At 39.1% G+C, this 19751-nt stretch overlaps 1 protein-coding gene across 1 annotated transcript in view; it reads left to right on the top strand.

The window, feature by feature from the left end:
• The window catches only part of LOC139909854 (uncharacterized), a 75747-nt gene that overhangs the window by 35290 nt on the left and 20706 nt on the right, over nucleotides 1–19751 (top strand). The window contains exons 6-8 of the mRNA XM_078286255.1: nucleotides 11183–11300; nucleotides 12474–12658; nucleotides 13729–13828. Coding sequence (XP_078142381.1) covers nucleotides 11183–11300; nucleotides 12474–12658; nucleotides 13729–13828 — 403 coding nt within the window. The remainder of the gene's footprint in view (nucleotides 1–11182; nucleotides 11301–12473; nucleotides 12659–13728; nucleotides 13829–19751) is intronic.

Raw genomic sequence — 19751 nt, 5'->3', positions numbered from 1 at the left:
ACATTTTGGGTGGGGTTTTGTGCTGGGGGAAAGAGGATTGAAGGCGCTGCAACGTTTAGGAACAAAGATACAGCTAATGTGTTTTGCTGAGTGGGGCTTAACAGGCTTGGCTGCGTTCAGGGCCGGCGTGTTCAGTGCGGTTGAACTCTGCAGCGTTTACCGCTGTAGTTCAGTTGGTTTGTTGATGCCTTTTGAACTCTGGCTGCACCCTGAACATGTTTCTATCCTGGAGCAACTTGTGAGTCCATGTGACTTCTGTTTACAAGTCCTGGTTCGCTTGTAATTGATCAGTGTGACTCTAAACGAACCGAATACAAAAATGCAACACAGTCAACTTTTCCACTGTGGTCTAGACTAAAGAAAACAAACTGCTGGACTAATGGAGTCAGCAGCACCAGTTCTCACTTTATTATAACCAGAGGTGGGACTCGAGTCACAAGTTTAATGCATGAAGAGAAGACTTGAGACTTGACTTGACTTGGGTTCTGGTGACTTGGGACTTGACTCTGACTTGTACTTTGATGACTTGAAAAGGTTTCTAAAGTCTTGACTTGAGATCTTGTGTTTGTGTAAATGACTTAGATTGAAAGTGATGAGATTTGTTCCGGCAGACGACTGAATTTAAATTCTGTTTTCTGAATTTGTATGGAATGATTGAATTTATTGAAGTTGAAACTGATTATAGAAATCAAACTCATGATGCTCTTACCAAGTTTTTATCCTATTAAAACCATATTGCATTGAAAAGTCCTAGATATTTAGTTTTCTTTAAGATATTAAATTGATACTGGACTCTTGATTTGTTCTGACTTGACTTGTGTTCTACATTTAGACTTGAGACTTGACATTAATGAAGCAGGAAAAAGGGACGGTGTGCTCCGTCAACTTTCCTCAGATTAATAAAGGTTCAATTAAAAAACAGAAAAATGTATAAACATTAAACGAAAAATGTTCAGAGGGGATTTAGCTCAGCAGGTCAAAGAGTAAAACAGACGAGTGAAGCTGTTGGTTTGAATCTGATCATCCAATCCTTCGTCTTTTCCTTCTTTTCTCACATTCTTCCTGCCAGTGGAAGCTACCTTTCTTTCTTTCTTTCTTTCTTTCTTTCTTTCTTTCTCTTTCTTTCTTTCTTACTTTCGCGTTGTTTCTTTTATCTTTGTTTCTTTCCTTTCTTTCTTTGTTTCTTTCTTTCTCTTTGTTTCTTACTTTCTTACTTTGTCTTTGTTTCCTTCTTACTTTCTTAATTTCTCTTTGTTTGTTTCTTTGTTTCTTCATTTGTTTCTTTCTTTCTTACTTTCTTTGTGAAGACAAAATGGTCCAGGAGGACAAACTGCAGCATTTCTTTCCTCCCCCTTGTTCAGTATTTCTCTTCCTTCCTTCCTTGACTTGGACTTGACTTGAGACTTGTGCCTCAAGACTTGAGACTGACCTGCGACTCAAGCAAAGTTGACTTGTCCACACCTCTGATTATAACTTATTGTCTGCTGATATGGTTGTTTTGTTTTGTTTTGTTTTGTTTTGTTTTGTTTTGTTTTGTTTTGTTTTGTTTTGTTCTTGCTCTGTTTCTCTCTGGAACGTTTACCTCAGTTTGTTAGATCTGCTGAATCTGTTGATTGTTACTTGTTCCTTTTATTTCACAGCAATCTGCTTTACAAATAAACTTAGTATTATTACTGGAAACTTAGTCGTTTTACTGGAACTGGGAGAAAAGCATCAGGCTGGCCTCGTTGTTACAAACACCGTCTCAAAACTGGAAGATCCCCGGTTTGATTCCCCATGAAACTCTGCTGAAGTGTCCTTGAGCAAGACTCTGAGTCCCCACCAGCTCCAGGTGTGCTGCTCTGTAGCTCTGTGACCTCTGACCTCATAAAAAAAGGATTCATTTCAAATGTCACAGTCGGGATTTCAACTGAAGAGATGGATAGAGAGAAGATGAATTTCCCCTTCAGGGATTCAGTAAAGTCTCACAAAGCAACCTGCTCTCTTTCTGAATTCCTGATGTGATTCAGTTGAAAGTGAGAAGAGAAACTTTATTGACACACGAGCAGAGGCAGCGGGACGGCATGATGGAACAGCTCTGCTCCGTACATGGACACATAACAACAAGTAGGCACCAAACATGGACTGGACAACATGTTGATGAGATGAATGAAGTCTGAGTTTATATTGTTGTTGTTGTTCGGGGTATTTTCCCAGAGACAGACAGAGAGACAGCTCTATTAAAACCATATTGCATTGAAAAGTCCTAGATATTTAGTTTTCTTTAAGATATTAAATTGATACTGGACTCTTGATTTGTTCTGACTTGACTTGCTGTTCTACATTTAGACTTGAGACTTGACATTAATGACTTGGACTTGACTTGATAATCTACAGACTTGGGACTTGACTTGAGACTTGTGCCTCAAGACTTGAGACTGACTTGGGACTCGAGTGAAGTTGACTTGGTCACACCTCTGCAACCTGGAAATTATTGTGATGAATGATGTACCTCAGCAACTAGGTATCTTTGAGCAAGGCACTTAACCCCAAACTACTCCAGTTCTCAACGGCCAACCTTAGAAGATTGTTCTCCCTGGGTAAAGAAAACTAAAAACTTTGCAGCTTTTCCAAGGTGAATGAATCAAAAAGAACCAAAGGGATAAAAACAATTCAACTACTCTTGGAGAACGATTGAGAACGTTTTAATGTTAAAAACCAACATATTTTACAGTGGTTCTCCAAGAGTAGGTTAAATAAAACTAAAAATCAATGTCAAAATAATACCAAACACTCTATATAATACTATTTGAGTGCCTGACTCGATTAATTGATATAGCAGCAAAAACGCTCACGTCTCTTTGGAAGACACAGACTAACACATAACAACAAGTAGGCACCAAACATGGACCGGACAACATGTTGATGAGATGAATGAAGTCTGAGTTTATATCGTTGTTGTTGTTGTTTGGGGTATTTTCCCAGAGACAGACTTTAGTCCGGTTACGCAAGAACCACGGAGCTTCCTGCCAAGACCGGCAGCAGACCGGCAGCCTGGAGACCTTCCAGCTGAACTCTCCTCCCGTCCCGGGCGTCTCCCTGTTCCTCTGAACGTCGATCTGTTCCTTCCGTCTTTCATTTCTTCAGAAATGTTTTGAAATCGACTCTGATCCCTCACTGGTTTCTCCTATTAAATCAGTCAGTCAGTCATATTTATTCATTAATCATCTTATCATCATCTTCTATCATCTTATCATTCATTATTCATCTTATTGTTCCATATAATGATGATTTGAAAAAAAAAACTTCAACTTTTAGATTTAAGAGGAAAATAAACTAGTTTTATTCACAAATTCAGAAATGCAAAACATACATACATAGAATACTTTGATTTCTCCTATTAAATCAGTCAGTCAGTCATATTTATTCATTAATCATCTTATCATCATCTTCTATCATCTTATCATTCATTATTCATCTTATTGTTCCATGTATTGATGATTTGGAAAAAAAACAAACCTTCAACTTTTAGATTTAAGAGGAACATAAACTAGTTTTATTCACAAATTCACAAATGCAAAACATAGAATACTTTGATTTCTCCTATTAAATCCACTTTGCATTTTAGTCATTTATCTGTCTTCTCAGTGTGAATGAATGTGCAGATCTGTGTGAATATGAAGCAGGAAAAAGGGCCGGTGTGCTCCGTCGACTTTCCTCAGATTAATAAAGGTTCAATTAAAAAACAGAAAAATGTATAAACATTAAACACAAAATGTTCAGAGGGGATTTAGCTCAGCAGGTCAAAGAGTAAAACAGACGAGTGAAGCTGTTGGTTTGAATCTGATCATCCAATCCTTCGTCTTTTCCTTCTTTTCTCACATTCTTCCTGCCAGTGAAAGCTACCTTTGTTTCTTTCTTTCTCTTTGTTTCTTTCTTTCTTTCTTTCTTTCTTTCTTTCTTTCTTTCGCTTTGTTTCTTTTGTCTTTGTTTCTTTCCTTTCTTTCTTTGTTTCTGTCTTTCTCTTTGTTTCTTACTTTCTTACTTTGTCTTTGTTTCCTTCTTACTTTCTTAATTTCTCTTTGTTTGTTTCTTTGTTTCTTAATTTGTTTCTTTCTTTCTTTCTCTTTGTTTCTTTCTTACTTTCGCTTTGTTTCTTTTGTCTTTGTTTCTTTCCTTTCTTTCTTTGTTTCTTTCTTTCTCTTTGTTTCTTACTTTCTTGCTTTGTCTTTGTTTCCTTCTTACTTTCTTAATTTCTCTTTGTTTCTTTCTTTGTTTCTTAATTTGTTTCTTTCTTACTTTCTCTTTGTTTCTCTTATCTTTGTTTCTTTCCTTTCTTTCTTTGTTTCTTTCTTTCTCTTTGTTTCTTATTTTCTTACTTTGTCTTTGTTTCCTTCTTACTTTCTTAATTTCTCTTTGTTTCTTTCTTTGTTTCTTAATTTGTTTCTTTCTTTCTTTCTCTTTGTTTCTTTCTTACTTTCGCTTTGTTTCTCTTATCTTTGTTTCTTTCCTTTCTTTCTTTGTTTCTTTCTTTCTCTTTGTTTCTTATTTTCTTACTTTGTCTTTGTTTCCTTCTTACTTTCTTAATTTCTCTTTGTTTCTTTCTTTGTTTCTTAATTTGTTTCTTTCTTTCTTTCTCTTTGTTTCTTTCTTACTTTCGCTTTGTTTCTCTTATCTTTGTTTCTTTCCTTTCTTTCTTTGTTTCTTTCTTTCTCTTTGTTTCTTATTTTCTTACTTTGTCTTTGTTTCCTTCTTACTTTCTTAATTTCTCGTTGTTTCTTTCTTTGTTTCTTAATTTGTTTCTTTCTTACTTTCTTTCACACTGACATATTTTCCTGTGAAGACAAAATGGTCAAGGACAAACTGCAGCATTTCTTTCCTCCCTCTTGTTCAGTATTTCTCTTCCTTCACTCCCCTCCTCCTCCTCCTCTCTATCTGTCTCTTTTCTCTCCTGTCCTCCTCCTCTCTATCTGTCTCTTTTCTCTCCTGTCCTCCTCCTCTCTATCTGTCTCCTTTCTCTCCTCCTCCTCTTCTCACCCTTTCAAAATATTATTGCTCTTTCCCGGCATTCCCCATCCCTACTTTCGTTTTCTCTCCTTCTTTCATTCTTACTTGTTTCAAAATATTTGTCTACTTTTTCCCCTCTTTCTCTTTTCTTTTCTACATATCTTTCAGTTCTTTCTCCATCGCCTCCACTCCTCTTTTTCTAAATATCTTCCCATCATTCCCTCTGCCCTTCATTCTTTTTTTTTTTAAGTATACAACAGGATAAAACATGGATTTTAATTTGAGGCGGCTTATCGTGCCATATACTGATGATTTGGCAAAAACAAAAAACCTTCAACTTTTAGATTTATGATAAAAATAAACAGTAATTTTATTCACAAATGCAAAACAAACATACATAATGTCCAGAATCAATTTTGCTCTTTAATTCAAACAAAATGCAGTATGAATTATTCATATGCATTTTCATATACATACAGTTTACATACAGAATCATTTTTTTTAATAAATGCAAATGCACATAGAATATATAGAATCAGCTGTATTTGTCAATAGAAACTATATAAAATAGAGAATATACAGAGTCAGTTTTGTTCAGAATTGCAAACACACACACACAGAAAAAAAACAGTGTGCAGAATTATTTTCCCATTTTTCTAGTAAACACACACAGAGAAATGCAAAATCACTTGTACATGCAAACATATGCCGTTTATTAAAATAAATCCGGTGCATACTATACAAACATACAGTGTGTAAGTCAGTAACCTGGACACAGTGGGAGTGGTGTGTGCGTGTGTGTGTGTGTGTGTGTGTGTGTGTGTGTGTGTGTGTGTGACAGGCTGAGGAACATGAATGTAAAAACACTCCCACACGTTTTCCACCTCCAATTACAGACTGAAATGTGTTTGTCATACACAGTCAGATCATTACTGAGTCCTGTTTACGCTTTTCTGTAAGTAAACACCTAATCAGAATAGGTTGACAGCTGGTGTGTGTGTGTGTGTGTGTGTGTGTGTGTGTGTGTGTGTGGTGTGTGTGTGTGTGTGTGAGTGAGACAGATTTGACACATTCTAAGCATGTGGAGCATGCCTATTTGTTTGTGTGTGTAAACGTGTGTGAGATGCTTGAATCCTTCATGGTGTACAGGAACTCTAAGCATGCAGTGTGTGTGTGTGTGTGTGTGTGTGTGTGTGTGTGTGTGTGATGCTGGAATCGTCATATGCACACACACACACACACACACACACACTCTCTCTCTAAGACCCCATTTTGTGAGCCATATAAACAAAAGGTTAATGACAGTTCAGGCACAAGGCCGCGTGCTGTTTATCTCCCGCTGTGTGGTGTGTGTGTGTGTGTGTGTGTGTGTGTGTGTGTGTGTGTGTACGTGTGTGTGTGTGTACGCGTTTATCCCCCCAGCAGATGCCGACACATTCTCATCGATGCTGCCATCAAACCCGAGTCTGGTTAATCACTGGAGGCCTCACACACCCACACACGCACACACACACACACACACACACACACACACACACACACAGCGATATTCATTTGTAATCACGCTCTCTTCATAGAGGTGGATGATGCACCTCCATCTATCACACGCTGCTTTAATGAAGTCTTTTGATCTGAGTAAAGATCGGTTTTGATTGACATGCAACAAAATACAAGCTGCTGAACTAAACTGACAGAAATAAAATCTGGATTTTTTTTTTAAGTTTCCACGAAATAAAGATGCAACAATTTGTCTTGGCAACTTACACAGTAGCATAAAGTGAATATAAAGCCTCATATTCTTTGAAAATGAGACAGTCCAAGACATACAGAGCAATCAAAAGTCTGTAAATATCACTTTATTATCACTTATTTTTATTTTAATTATTCATCTTTAATTTAACCAGGATAGTGATGTTGAGATTTGCACCCTCTTTTCATATAACACAATAGATTTTAGATTTTAGATTTTCCTCATAAATCTAAAAATATGTGATATGACAGGATGCCCCAAAATAAAATCCATGTTTTATCTCAGTCACTGGTCGTTGGACGCTTGAATAGAAAAAAAAAACAGATGAGTAATAATATTTAGAATGGAGGGCAGAGGGAACGATGGAAAGATATTCAGAACATTACATGGAAATGATTAAGAAAAAAAAAACATGATGAAAAAATAGTTTAAAACCCTGAGCGCTGCTTGTTTAGCAGCTCCGCAGTTCGTTCAATTGATTAAATTGATCGATTCCGATTCGAGAGTTTAGCTTCAAATCTTTTTTTTTTTTTTTGATAGATTCCAGGAAAATGGAGCAGCGTAATACTTTCTTTCTGCTCTGGTCCAGTAGCAGTGAACTTAAGTCAGGCAGTGTTGCATTTTTTTTTTTTTGCGTTTTTTTTATACTTTGTTTTTATTATTTTAACAGGGTTTTAAACAAAAGTCAGTAACGTAAAAAAAAATAAACAAAACCAAAACAAAACAGAAATTTAAGAGGGGAGTAGGTTGTCATGAATTACATTTTCCTTTTCTCTTTTTTAAACAGACAGTTCACACAAAAAAAGAGGGGGAGTTATAAGTTGTCATCCTCGCAATTTGTCTACTATATACTTTCCATTTGTCCCAATAAGCTTCACCTTTGTCTTTTTGTAGTCTTAAACATTTTATATATACAATCAACTACATTCATCCACTGGCCAAGAGTACGAGGTAAATCAATAAGCCAATGCCTAGTTATTTTGCCTTTCTGATAACAAAGATTTTTAACAAAAATCTGTCACTCTTACTCATTTCCATTCCAAGTGAACTCAACATCCAAACCCAAAGTTTCAGCGACAGTTCTATGAACAAAGTCGCATTTCAGGTTTATTCTGGATTTCTGTTCAGTACCTTTTCACACCGGCCTCCATAACTCACCGGAAAACTCTAATTTCCACAGCCCTATTAACACACACACACACACACACACGCACACACACACACACACAGAGAAGTCAGTAGGCACCCTTGAAAATCTCATTAACCAAATGTTAATATTTCCCCGGAGGGCCTTTGTGTTTTTATGCTGTTGTTTGTGTCAGTTCTATTAATTTGCGAGGAGTTGCCTTTCTCTACATTCTGATGTTAATTCTTCAGCATATTCATCAAAGGTTTTCCTCAGATGAGATGCCTCTCTCCTTCCCAACAAACAAAACACTTCTCCTCCACTTGTCGTGTGTTGTTGTCGGTGTGCTGCAGATGTTTAGCGCCTTCCAGTGGAAAGAAAGTGAATTACAGCTGCAGCTCTGGGTGGAAGACTGCTGGAAAACCTGTTGGGCTTAACAGAAAGACAGATACTTTATAAATAAATACTATTAATACTACTACTACTACTACTACTACTGCTGCTGCTGGAAAACCTGTTGGGCTTAACAGAAAGACAGATACTTTATAAATAAATACTATTAATACTACTACTACTACTACTACTGCTGCTGCTGCTGGAAAACCTGTTGGGCTTAACAGGCAGATAGATACTTTATAAATAAATACTATTAATACTACTACTACTACTACTACTGCTGCTGCTGGAAAACCTGTTGGGCTTAACAGAAAGACAGATACTTTATAAATAAATACTATTAATACTACTACTACTACTACTACTGCTGCTGCTGCTGGAAAACCTGTTGGGCTTAACAGGCAGATAGATACTTTATAAATAAATACTATTAATACTACTACTACTACTACTGCTGCTGCTGCTGGAAAACCTGTTGGGCTTAACAGGCAGATAGATACTTTATAAATAAATACTATTAATACTACTACTACTACTACTACTACTGCTGCTGCTGCTGGAAAACCTGTTGGGCTTCAAAGACAGATAGATACTTTATAAATGAATACTGATACTATTAATACTACTACTACTACTACTACTACTGCTGCTACAACTGCTACTACTGTTACTACTGCTACTATGACTATTACAACTAATACTACTACTACTAATACTAGTACTGCTGCTGCTACTAGTACTACTACTATTACTACTAGTGTACTACTAGTAGTAGTACTACTACTACTACTGCTACTACTGCTACTACTGCTGCTGTTACTAGTACTACTACTATTACTACCAGTGTACTACAACTAGTACTAGTACTGCTACTACTCTCTCTTTCTTTTTCACTACCTTTTAGTCCTATATTTACTCTTATGATGTATGACATTTTTTTTTAACTCTGTTGGTGGTTTTATCTTGTTTTGTAAAGCAGTGTGTAACTGTGTGTGTAAGTAGTTTAATGCAGTGAGTATTTCAGTGTGTACCCTTGTTCTGACAGCCAGCAGTAGTTTAATGCAGTGAGTATTTCTAGCAGTAGTTTAATGCAGTGAGTATTTCTAGCAGTAGTTTAATGCAGTGAGTATTTCTAGCAGTAGTTTAATGCAGTGAGTATTTCTAGCAGTAGTTTAATGAAGTGAGTATTTCTAGCAGTAGTTTAATGCAGTGAGTATTTCAGTGTAATAGGACGCAGTGCATCCTGGCGTGTGACTGCTGCTGTGTCCACAGTCAGGCAGACACATGATCCGCTGTCAAGAGTTTGGTTTTGAATATTCGACTGCTGTTGACTTTGAGCAGGGAGGATTAAACACCGACACGGCGCCGGCCTCAGCAGGTTGTGTGTCTGTGAAAACACTGCGGTGTTTGTTCAGGGATGGAACAGTTTCATGTTAATGTGCGGCGGCGGCCCACATGACACTCTTCCTCCACTCAACAACCTTTGAGCAAGGCACTTAACCCTCAACCGCTTCGGTGGCCAGCGGTGGAAAACAGCTCAAACGTGTGAATATGTCAAAAGTCAATTTTAACCTGCAGTCATTTCACAGTCCGACTGAGAGTTTGAGCTGATATCTGTCATCGCTGTTTTCTCAGGCAAATCTCCAAGTTGATAGAAGACAAACTTACTGCCTCTCCTCCTCTCTCATCTCCTCTCCTCTCTCCTCCTCTCCTCTCTCCTCTCCTCTCCTTACCTCTCCTCACCTCTCCTCTCCTCCTCTCCTCTCTCCTCCTCTCTTCTCTCCTCTCCTCTCCTCTCCTCTCTCCTCCTCTCCTCTCCTCTCCCCTCCTTGAGGATGTTTGTTTAGGGAACAAACATCCTCCACAGTACCTGTGGAGTGGAGCTTGTCTTGTGCACATATTCATAAACAGGCATTTCGCTTATCCAGCACAACTTTCAGTGAGTAAGTTAAATTATGTATTTTCAATGGTTTGAGTCTGAGGGCATTAAACTTGCATGAAGGTCTAATATGCATTTATATCTGCAGCAGTTTTACCACTGTGTCTTCAGTATTTAGTGTGCTATGGGCATTTACCAATATACAGGATCGGAAGGAACTATCCATTGAGCTATTAAAGGAAAAATCCAATTTAAACCACTTAACCACTCAAAAACAGCTACGACGTCGATGTGCCTCGCATTTCTGCGCCCATTTTGCTGTTTGATGGTGTATTTTTGTGTGGATTCTTCCTTTAAATTGGGGTGAGCGCCTGTGTAGAAAGAGTGGGTGAAAGCAGGTGAATCACTGGTGTCATCAAGTGGAAACCTTGTTTTGTTCCAGGCATCCAGAACCAGCCTTATCTCAATATTATTAACACGTTTTAGCTGATGCTGACTTGCTGTCTGCTTAACACAAAAGACAACAAAAAAATCAGTGTGTTCTTTTGAGATTATGTGATTGATTTGTTGATTTGACTGTGGTTTTGTTTCTGTACATTATTGTTTGTTTATGTCGTTTTGTAACTTTCATGTTTTCATCGTGATGCTGCTTTCTTCCTGGTCTCTGTTAAAAGAAATATTTTTAATCTCAATGGGAATACATGTAAAATAAAGGTTCTTCTGTGTTCTTCTTCTCTACCATATATAACCGCACTAAAGTCACAGGTATATTTGTTAAATCTGTTGTCTGGCTCTGACCTTTGACCTCCTGACTACTGGTTGTTTGTAATGTTGATGATCTAGGAATTGAAGCTTATTCTACTGTTCCACTCATTGTAAATTGCTTATTTAACATGCCAGAAATGTAAATGTATCCTGAAACACAATGAAAACAATGTAGAATAAGAAGAAAGAAGGTTTACACAGGAGAAAAGCACACAGGCTGTTTGGTCTTTATTAATTTAGAGGTGAATAAACTAAATCTTACCGTCCTTCTCTGTTTCAGACTCTGTGAACTGGAAGGTCGTCGGCGGCTGCTGGCCAGTGAGCTGTTTTATCTGCAGGAGAAGAAGAAACAGACGGACCAAGAGCTGAGGACAGACTCCAGCCTGCAGACCTCTACTGTGAGTACAGCAGAGTCCTGAACCGCCGGGACAGGGGACAGGAGACAGGGGACAGGAGACAGGAGACGGGACAGGAGACGGGACAGGAGACAGGAGACAGGAGACAGGAGACAGGAGATAGGGGACAGGAGACAGGAGACAGGAGACAGGAGACAGGAGACAGGAGAGGGGACAGGAGACAGAGGACAGGAGACAGCGGACAGGAGACGGGACAGGAGACAGGGGACAGGAGACAGGGGACAGGAGACAGGAGACAGGAGACAGGAGACAGGGGACAGGAGACAGGAGAGAGGGGAAAGGAGACGGGACAGGAGACAGGAGACAGGAGACAGGGGACAGGAGACAGGAGACAGGGGACAGGAGACAGGGGACAGGGGACAGGAGACAGGGGACAGGAGACAGGGGACAGGAGACAGGGGACAGGAGATAGGAGACAGGGGACAGGAGACATGAGACAGGAGACGGGACAGGAGACAGGAGACGGGACAGGAGACAGGGGACAGGAGACAGGGGACAGGGGACAGGAGATAGGGGACAGGAGATAGGGGACAGGAGAAAGGAGACAGGGGACAGGAGACAGGGGACAGGAGATAGGGGACAGGAGAAAGGAGACAGGGGACAGGAGACAGGAGACAGGGGACAGGGGTCAGGGGACAGGAGACAGGGGACGGGACAGGAGACAGGGGACAGGAGACAAGGGATAGGAGACAGGGGACAGGAGACAGGGGACAGGAAACAGGGGACAGGAGACAGGGGACAGGGGACAGGGTTTTCTTTATTCTTTTTATAAGATACAATAAAATAGGATAAGATAAGATAAGATAAGATAAGATAAGATAAGATACAATGCAAGACAATAAGATGAAACTTTATTGATCACTGTAGGAAAATTGGTTGAATAGTAAGACAAAGAATCACATTTTTTCACAGCATGAGTTGAAAAATGTGAATGGTGACGACTTGTTTGTTCATTAATTCATGAGCAGTAATCATCTTGGAAGGTGAGCAGGCAGCTAGCTAACCAATCAGATTCTTTCTTCCTCCAGAGCGGCTCTGCCTCCGAAAAATGTTTAAATAACTAAAACTACAATCTGTAAAAAAAAACATGAACTTATTTATGAAACATTTGTACCTGCTGTCCATGTCCATCCCCCCCCCCCCCCCCCCCCCCAGTTTGTGCCGTGTTCTTGTCGGGAGCTTCAGGCTTCCATTGCCGAGCGTTTGGCCCAATCAGAGAGACTGGTGTTCCAGGAGGACGCACTGAGCGCGCTCCGTAACCTCCTGACCCAAGACCTGCAGAGGTACCGGGAAGAGACGCAGAAACTGAGCCGCTTCTCACAGAAAATACAAAACCACAGGTAGGAAAACTGTGGAAACATCAGTGTAGTTTAGTTTAGTTTAATTCAGTAAAAAAAAACTGTCAGGCTCAGCGTGACGTTAGAGAGGGAGAGCATCTCTGTAGGGTTTTCCACAAATTTTTGTATTTTATTTATTATTCCTTTTGGTAACACTTTACAATAAGGGTGCATTAATTAAGGGTTAGTTAATGCTTAATAAGCATTAACTAGCTCTTAATTAGGGTTAGTTAATGCTTAATAAGCATTAACTAACCCTTAATTAACAGTTAACTAATGTGTCTGGTAATTTACTAATGGTGTTCATGTCAACTAAGGTATTAATTTATACATTATTTAATAGTTCATAAAGATGACTAAAATAATGTATAAATTAATACCTTAGTTAACATGAACACCATTAGTAAATGATTACCAGACACATTAGTTAACTGTTAATTAAGGGTTAGTTAATGCTTATTAAGCATTAACTAACCCTTAATTAATGTACCCTTATTGTAAAGTGTTACCTTTATTTTTATTTATTTTTTCAACACGTCTTTTTATACTGAGTATTTTTCCCACAAATATAACAAACATAACAAATCAACATTCTTCAGCTTTCCCTCCACCTCTGTTAGGCTGATCTATGATGAGAAAAAAGAATAAAAAAAGAAATTTGAAAAAATAGAAAAAGGTGTTTAGCGTTACAGAGCAGGTTCAAATGTAAGAGTCTGCACATCAGGGAGTTTTCCACAATGTTTTTTAGTTTATTTTGTGAGAGATTTGAAATCAAACATATTTGAGAAGCTAAATATGAAATTTGTGCTAGAAGACTGGAAACCACATCAAAAGGGATGTGCTTTTTATTTTAATTTAGTTTCATTTAGTTTAGTTTCATTTAGTGCTGACTTCTTCCAAACACTAAACATTATAGTGTGCGTGTGTGTGTGTCTGTGTGTGTGTTGTCAAAGTCTTGCAGTCTTGCTGAAGTCTCACATCTTCAAATCGAGTCAGTTTTCCAGGAGAAACTGGCTGATTTTCCCGTGTATTTTAACTCATAATTCATGAATTTCCCTTGATATTTCCTCCAGGTGGGACCAGGAGCAGCCTGCTGGTCTCCAGAGCTTCACACACAGTCAGAGTCTCCACAGCATGCAGGGCAAGACCGAGACGGAGCAAGACAACAACATGGTACAGTCCAACTCAGCATCTAGACTCCTTCATAACTATCATCCACAACTTTCCTCTCATCCCTTTCCCCCGTCTCACTCATATTTTGGGTTGTTTTCTGAGTTTTTTATTACTTTCTCTTTCTTACCCTTAAAGAAAGGGAGTCTTAAACCAAATATTAAAGGATACTAGTTGTTTTTTGTTTGTTTTTATGTGATAGTCGGGTTGTTTTTGGCCTGAGAACAGTCTATAAACCAGCTGTCATGCGTGGTTTGGCTCTCTGGTGCGAGCAGCACAAACAGAAAAATTAAGCCACTGCTAACGCTACAGTAAATGACTTTTATTCCTATTTTAACGCGGCTGTAAAGCGGCTCCATAAACGGCCAACTCTCTGTTTACATATCATTCTATCCCTCGCAAAACATGCAAGCTGTTGCAGAAACCTAGCCACCTGCTTCCATGTCGGCTAAAAATAACAGAATTGTGGATGAACTCTCATACGGACTCGCGCGGTAATTTATGCTGAGCTTCATCTAAAAGTTTCAAAAACAACCCACACAGTTTGATTTTTAATAAAACAGAGACTCGTGGTTTTGAAGCCGACTGATTTTACATGAATGAGTTTACTGACACTAAAATACCAGGTGCAATATACCAAAGAGCTTTTAATTTACCTTCTTATAACAGTGCTGTCAACCACAAAAACAGGCAACGTCACTTTCTCCAGTGACTGTATCTGGCAACCCAAATGTCTACGTCCAATCAGATGAAGACAAATATACAGAATATATGTGTATTCACAGAGAATAAAACAAAAAAAAAAAATAACCTCATATGAATCACATGAAGAAAATCTCTCACAGCAGTTTTGTTTAGATGGTGCAGCTTCTCTTCTGCATTTAACTGTCAGTGTGTATCTCTGTGTCTGTGTTTAGGTGTGTGTGTGTGTGTGTGTGTGCGCGTGTGTGTGTGTGTGTGTGTGTGTGTGTGTGTGTGTGTGTGTGTGTGTGTCTGGCATTGGTCCAGCTGTTGTCAGTCTTTCTCAGACAGTCGGAGTGGAGACAGAGGAAACATCTGCCTGCTCATCTGGCTCTGTCTGTCACACACACACACACACACACACACACACACACACACACACACACACAGATGCAGACCTACACATACACACAGATGCACGCACACTTTCTGCAGCTTTCTGCTAAAAGAAACAAAAACAAAAACCCCACTACTGCTCTGACAGGAGCCTGTGAGGGAGAACCTTGTCTGCAGCCCCATTAGAAGTGGAAACCTGTCAGGATGTCATCACAGTTTAGCTCCAGACGTGAGATCTGAAACACACCGAGGCTGCAGACGGGCTGCAGACGGGCTGCAGACGGGCTGCAGACGGGCTGCAGACGGGCTGCAGACTGGCTGCAGACAGCGTGCTGCGTCTGCTGCACACAGCCCAGCACACAGCGTCAGGTCAGGTAGCATTCAGGTTGGATCAATATATCAGTTTGCTGATATCTGGGGCCGATATTTACTGAATCAGTGTCCGCGTTGTCCACCTCCGATGTGACGGAGGTTCCTCCCTGATAGAGGTTTTGCAGTTGCATCACACATATGGAGAATACAATGGAGACCCGTCTGTCAGTTAATAAATCACCAAAATAGGAATTAGGAGGTTTTCAGATGACAATATTAATGATATAATATATAGGATATATGTTCATTCTCATACCAGATATTCTCCAAACACAGAGCAGACTGATTCATGATGACTTATGAAGCGGTAAAACTATTCCAGCTGTCTTCTGTTTGTTCTCCTCTGTTCTCAACGTGTTGTTGAGACTCAAAATTTCAGTATTTCAGTATTTCAGGGGTTTCTTTCTCACCCTTGGAACTGAAATAATACATTTTGATGGATGGATGGATGGAAAAGTAGAGGTAACAACCATTGGTGCCATCGTGGAGTTTCCATCGTAGAATTATCTGTTAGTTAATAAAGTGCAGGCTCACTTATAGGGAGTCACTGTCACTGTGAAATTTGTATAAAATGTATACAAATGTAAGCTAGTTTGTAACATTTTAATAATTTGTGCATTTTAAAGAGTAGATTCAGAATCTGAACACTTGATTTAATTTCCTGACAGCTAAAGTCGTTTTTAAGGTAAAATAGAATTCAATCGAAAAGCAAAAGTAGCTTGTTTTGCTTTTAGAGCTGACAGCATTTCCAGAATTTGGCTGCTGGCTGGTGGCAATTTCCTGCCCTGAAGCCCAAATAATTTGTTAATAAATAAAGGGCGCATTACTTTATGGTATTTCTGTTCAGTAGAGTCCAGTAGAGACAGAGAGTGAAGGTGGAGTGAGAGGAGAGTCGAGCCCTCAGCATCACCAGCTCACACTCTGCTGGTCCCGCTGGTCTAGAGGCTTCATGGCTGCTGTCAGACTCTGGAGATCTTTCATCAGATTTGGTTAATCTGTTGGGAAATGAGCCAGGATTTGTATAATCACACATCATTTAGATTAGATATTTAATAAATAGGTTTATGTTTCATGTCTCATTATCGTGGATCCATGCTGGATTTGTGCAGTTATCAGATTTTATTTTGGATTTTGTAATGCATATGCAGGAGAAACCCTGCTGTAAACTGTACAGCCTGCTGAGCTGCTGCTGCATTTCACTCCATACCCAAGAGGAATTTGGGAAAAATTAAGTTTGGTCTTGTATCTAGTTGGATGAGAGAACCTGGAGTTTCGTTTTACAATATGCTGATTTAGTTATAGTGTATTTAAGTCACTGATTTATAATGATGATTTAGAAAATGGTGATTTAGACAGAATTTTTCTATATGCAGGATAGATGCAGGATGCACCTTGTAAGTTTATTAATGAGTGAGGCTTTCAAAAAATCACTTATTGTGCACTTTTCCATTGGTTAATATGCAGGTTTAAACAGTGGAATTAGTTAGTTGTTCTATGGTTTTGTTTTTATACATTAAGGAGTCATTATGCATTTTGTTAATCAGGTTTGTAAGAAACAGAAACAGATCTGTGTGTTTCATTTGAAAGACATCATATAGATTACTTAGATTTGGATTATCAATGCCTGAATGGTTTCCTTTCAAAGCGCTGCACATCCATTTCAGAAAATGTGATTTGTAATAATTTTTAGTTTCCATACTAAAAAGATTTTTTCTTCACATTTGACAGACATCCTCAATTTAGAGAATCCTAAATCACCTCAAAGAGAGAGTTAATCAAATTGTTTTTCCATATTAAAAAGGCTTCCAGGGTTTTTTTTCACCAGATCTCAACCTGATTTGTAATAAATAGCTTTATATTATTCTGTTGTGTGAAGCCGGCAGGCCTGAAGGCGCGGACGGACCGCCGCTCTGCCAGCGCCTTGATTAATGTGTTATTTACAGCCAGGGGGAACAACAGAGGAACATATTGGCGGGCAGATTGCCTCGGGCCAAACGTCGCGTGACGTTTCACCTGCTGGAGAGACGGACGTGTCCGACAACAAGCTGCCGCTAATTGCTTCTGTTATTTAGCACGCTGTTGTTTTTAAACACACACTCTGATGGCATTGACAACTTTAGCAGGGTGTGGCGTGTGTGTGTGTGTGTGTGTGTTTATGTGCATCTGCATGTTTGCATCTGTGTGTGTGTGTGTGTGTGTGTTCAGATCTTCACACTGACAACTGTCATTTTGCACACACACAGAGAGACTTGAATCTTTTCTCTTAAACCTTCTAAGAGGAGAGAAGAGACTTTGTGTTTGAAGCTGCTCTGCTGTTACAGTTTCAGGTTTCTGAGACAATATTGAATAAGGTGTGAACTGAAAAGAGAGACATAGTTACAAATAGAAACAGGACCAACCATATGGACAAACACACACACTCACACACACACACACACACACACAATAGACATGCAGTGCACTTCGAAAACTTGTTCAGTTATTTTCTCTTCTCTCCAGACTCATCAAGCTTATTTTAGGATTTCTTTAGTGAAATCATCTCTCTGAACTGGCAGATAATTTTACCGTTTCAACAAATTTGACTCTTTTTTTCCAGGAGAATGTAACTTGTTTCAGGACATTTTCGTGGTAAAAGTGAAATTGTCTTGGAGAAAGTTTCTTGTTTCCAGATTTTCTTCATTGTTTTATGATGATTTCTTGAAAGAAGTCATATTGGCATGAATCAAGTGAAATTTACTGAAACCAGCAGATTATCTGCCAGTGCAGAGAGATAATTTGACTAAAAATATCATGAAATAAGCTGATAGGTCTGGAGACAAGATAAAATCACTGGACAGATTGGCTTTTTTTGCAGTGTGGTTGCTAACTAATGCCACTAATCATCTGATCTGAACCTGATTCAGGAAATGTTTTTACTGTAGAAATAGATATATATAATATATAATATAGTCATGTAAACGCTTTACCTGATTTAATGTTTTCTTTCTGTAAATGAAAACATGGAGAGCGTTGGTGGCATTTCTGGAGCAACTGTGAAACCCTTTTTATGTTGAACTGAAAAAAAAGAAAAGAAATGCAAATCATCATCATCATCATCATCATCATCATCAAGTGTTCAGATGGCCACAAACACCGAAATAATGAAATGTTCAAAACGGTTTCGTCTGAAATGAGCGAGGCGGGTTCGGTCGTGACAGTTGAACAAATTTGCTGTTGTTGAGTGAGAATGTTCCGGTGTGTTCTGCCTGGCGTGCAGATGGCCACGGGCTGAGGCGCTCTGCATCGCATCCCTGTCTGAGTAAACCTGCCTGTCAATCAAATAAATCCATGTAAACCTGGTTAATGGGGGAAACTGCGTCTCACAAACCAAACAGTTCCCACATCGTCCCGAATTTGATTTTGCGATTTTTTTGAGAGTGATGAACAGTGGATATATCTTCAAGAAAAAGCTTTCATACAACCATAATTGTAGGGTTTAATTACAAAATATCCATATATATACATTTTGAATATCTGAAATGTATCTTTTTTTTAACCTATTTAATATTTCAAAAACAGATCATTCTCTAAAAAGCAGAATTATTTTGTAAGCAGAGATTTAAAGATGGCTCCTAACTGGAAAACACAGTCTTTCTCATACAAGGAGAGCAGAATCTTTTTACGAAGCATTTTACTTTTTTAACCCATGATGCGCTTTACTTTCATGCCAGCAATCGTTTGGTTTCAGATTTTTTTCAAATGGTGGATACTACTACTAAGTCGTTATCAATTAATCAGTGTTTTCATACAGGTCTTATAATAATAAAGGAAAAATCCATCATAAAACAAGCCGTTAAAAAACCCTATTTGTGATGTGCGTTGCCTTCCTGGGTCCATTCAGTAGTTTGTTGTGTTTCTCTTCTTGGTGGATAACCGGCCAATCGTAGACGAGGTGACATCACCTCCGGATGTTTCCAGCAGCTACAGTGGAGTTTGATATGAGAAAATGTTTCAGGATGTAAAACATCAGCGGTAAACGTCAGGTTTTGGTGTCAGTCCCTCAGAATCAAAGAGCGAGGGCTTCTTTCTAGAGCCGCCATTTTGCACCAAGAGACGTTCAACAATCATACAGGGAGAAATCCATCGTAGAAGAGGAGAGAGACCAGTTTCTCCACCACAGGAGCAGGAGAGAGACCAGAATGCACTGCAGCAGAGAGACAGGATGGGGTTTGAGGAAGGGGCGCGAGTTTTGTTTTTTCTCGACTGGAAAAACTCTCGCTCTGCTATCGTTCTCTCTCTCTCCACCTACATGTGAAACCCACAGCTGAATGCAACAAGTTCACTCTCCTTCTCTGGGGGTTGTCGAAAGGCATTCTGGGAAATGTAGGAAATCACTAACTGCAGTAGAAGTAGACGAGGCAGGTTGAGGGAAAGTGGGTTCACCGAAAAAGTAAATTACAACACTTCATCACAAAATAACTCCTGGAATGCGTTGAAC

This window comes from Centroberyx gerrardi, chromosome 2 (assembly GCF_048128805.1).
Source record: "Centroberyx gerrardi isolate f3 chromosome 2, fCenGer3.hap1.cur.20231027, whole genome shotgun sequence".
Lineage (NCBI taxonomy): Eukaryota > Metazoa > Chordata > Actinopteri > Beryciformes > Berycidae > Centroberyx > Centroberyx gerrardi.
This window is presented reverse-complemented; position numbering and strand designations above follow the sequence as displayed.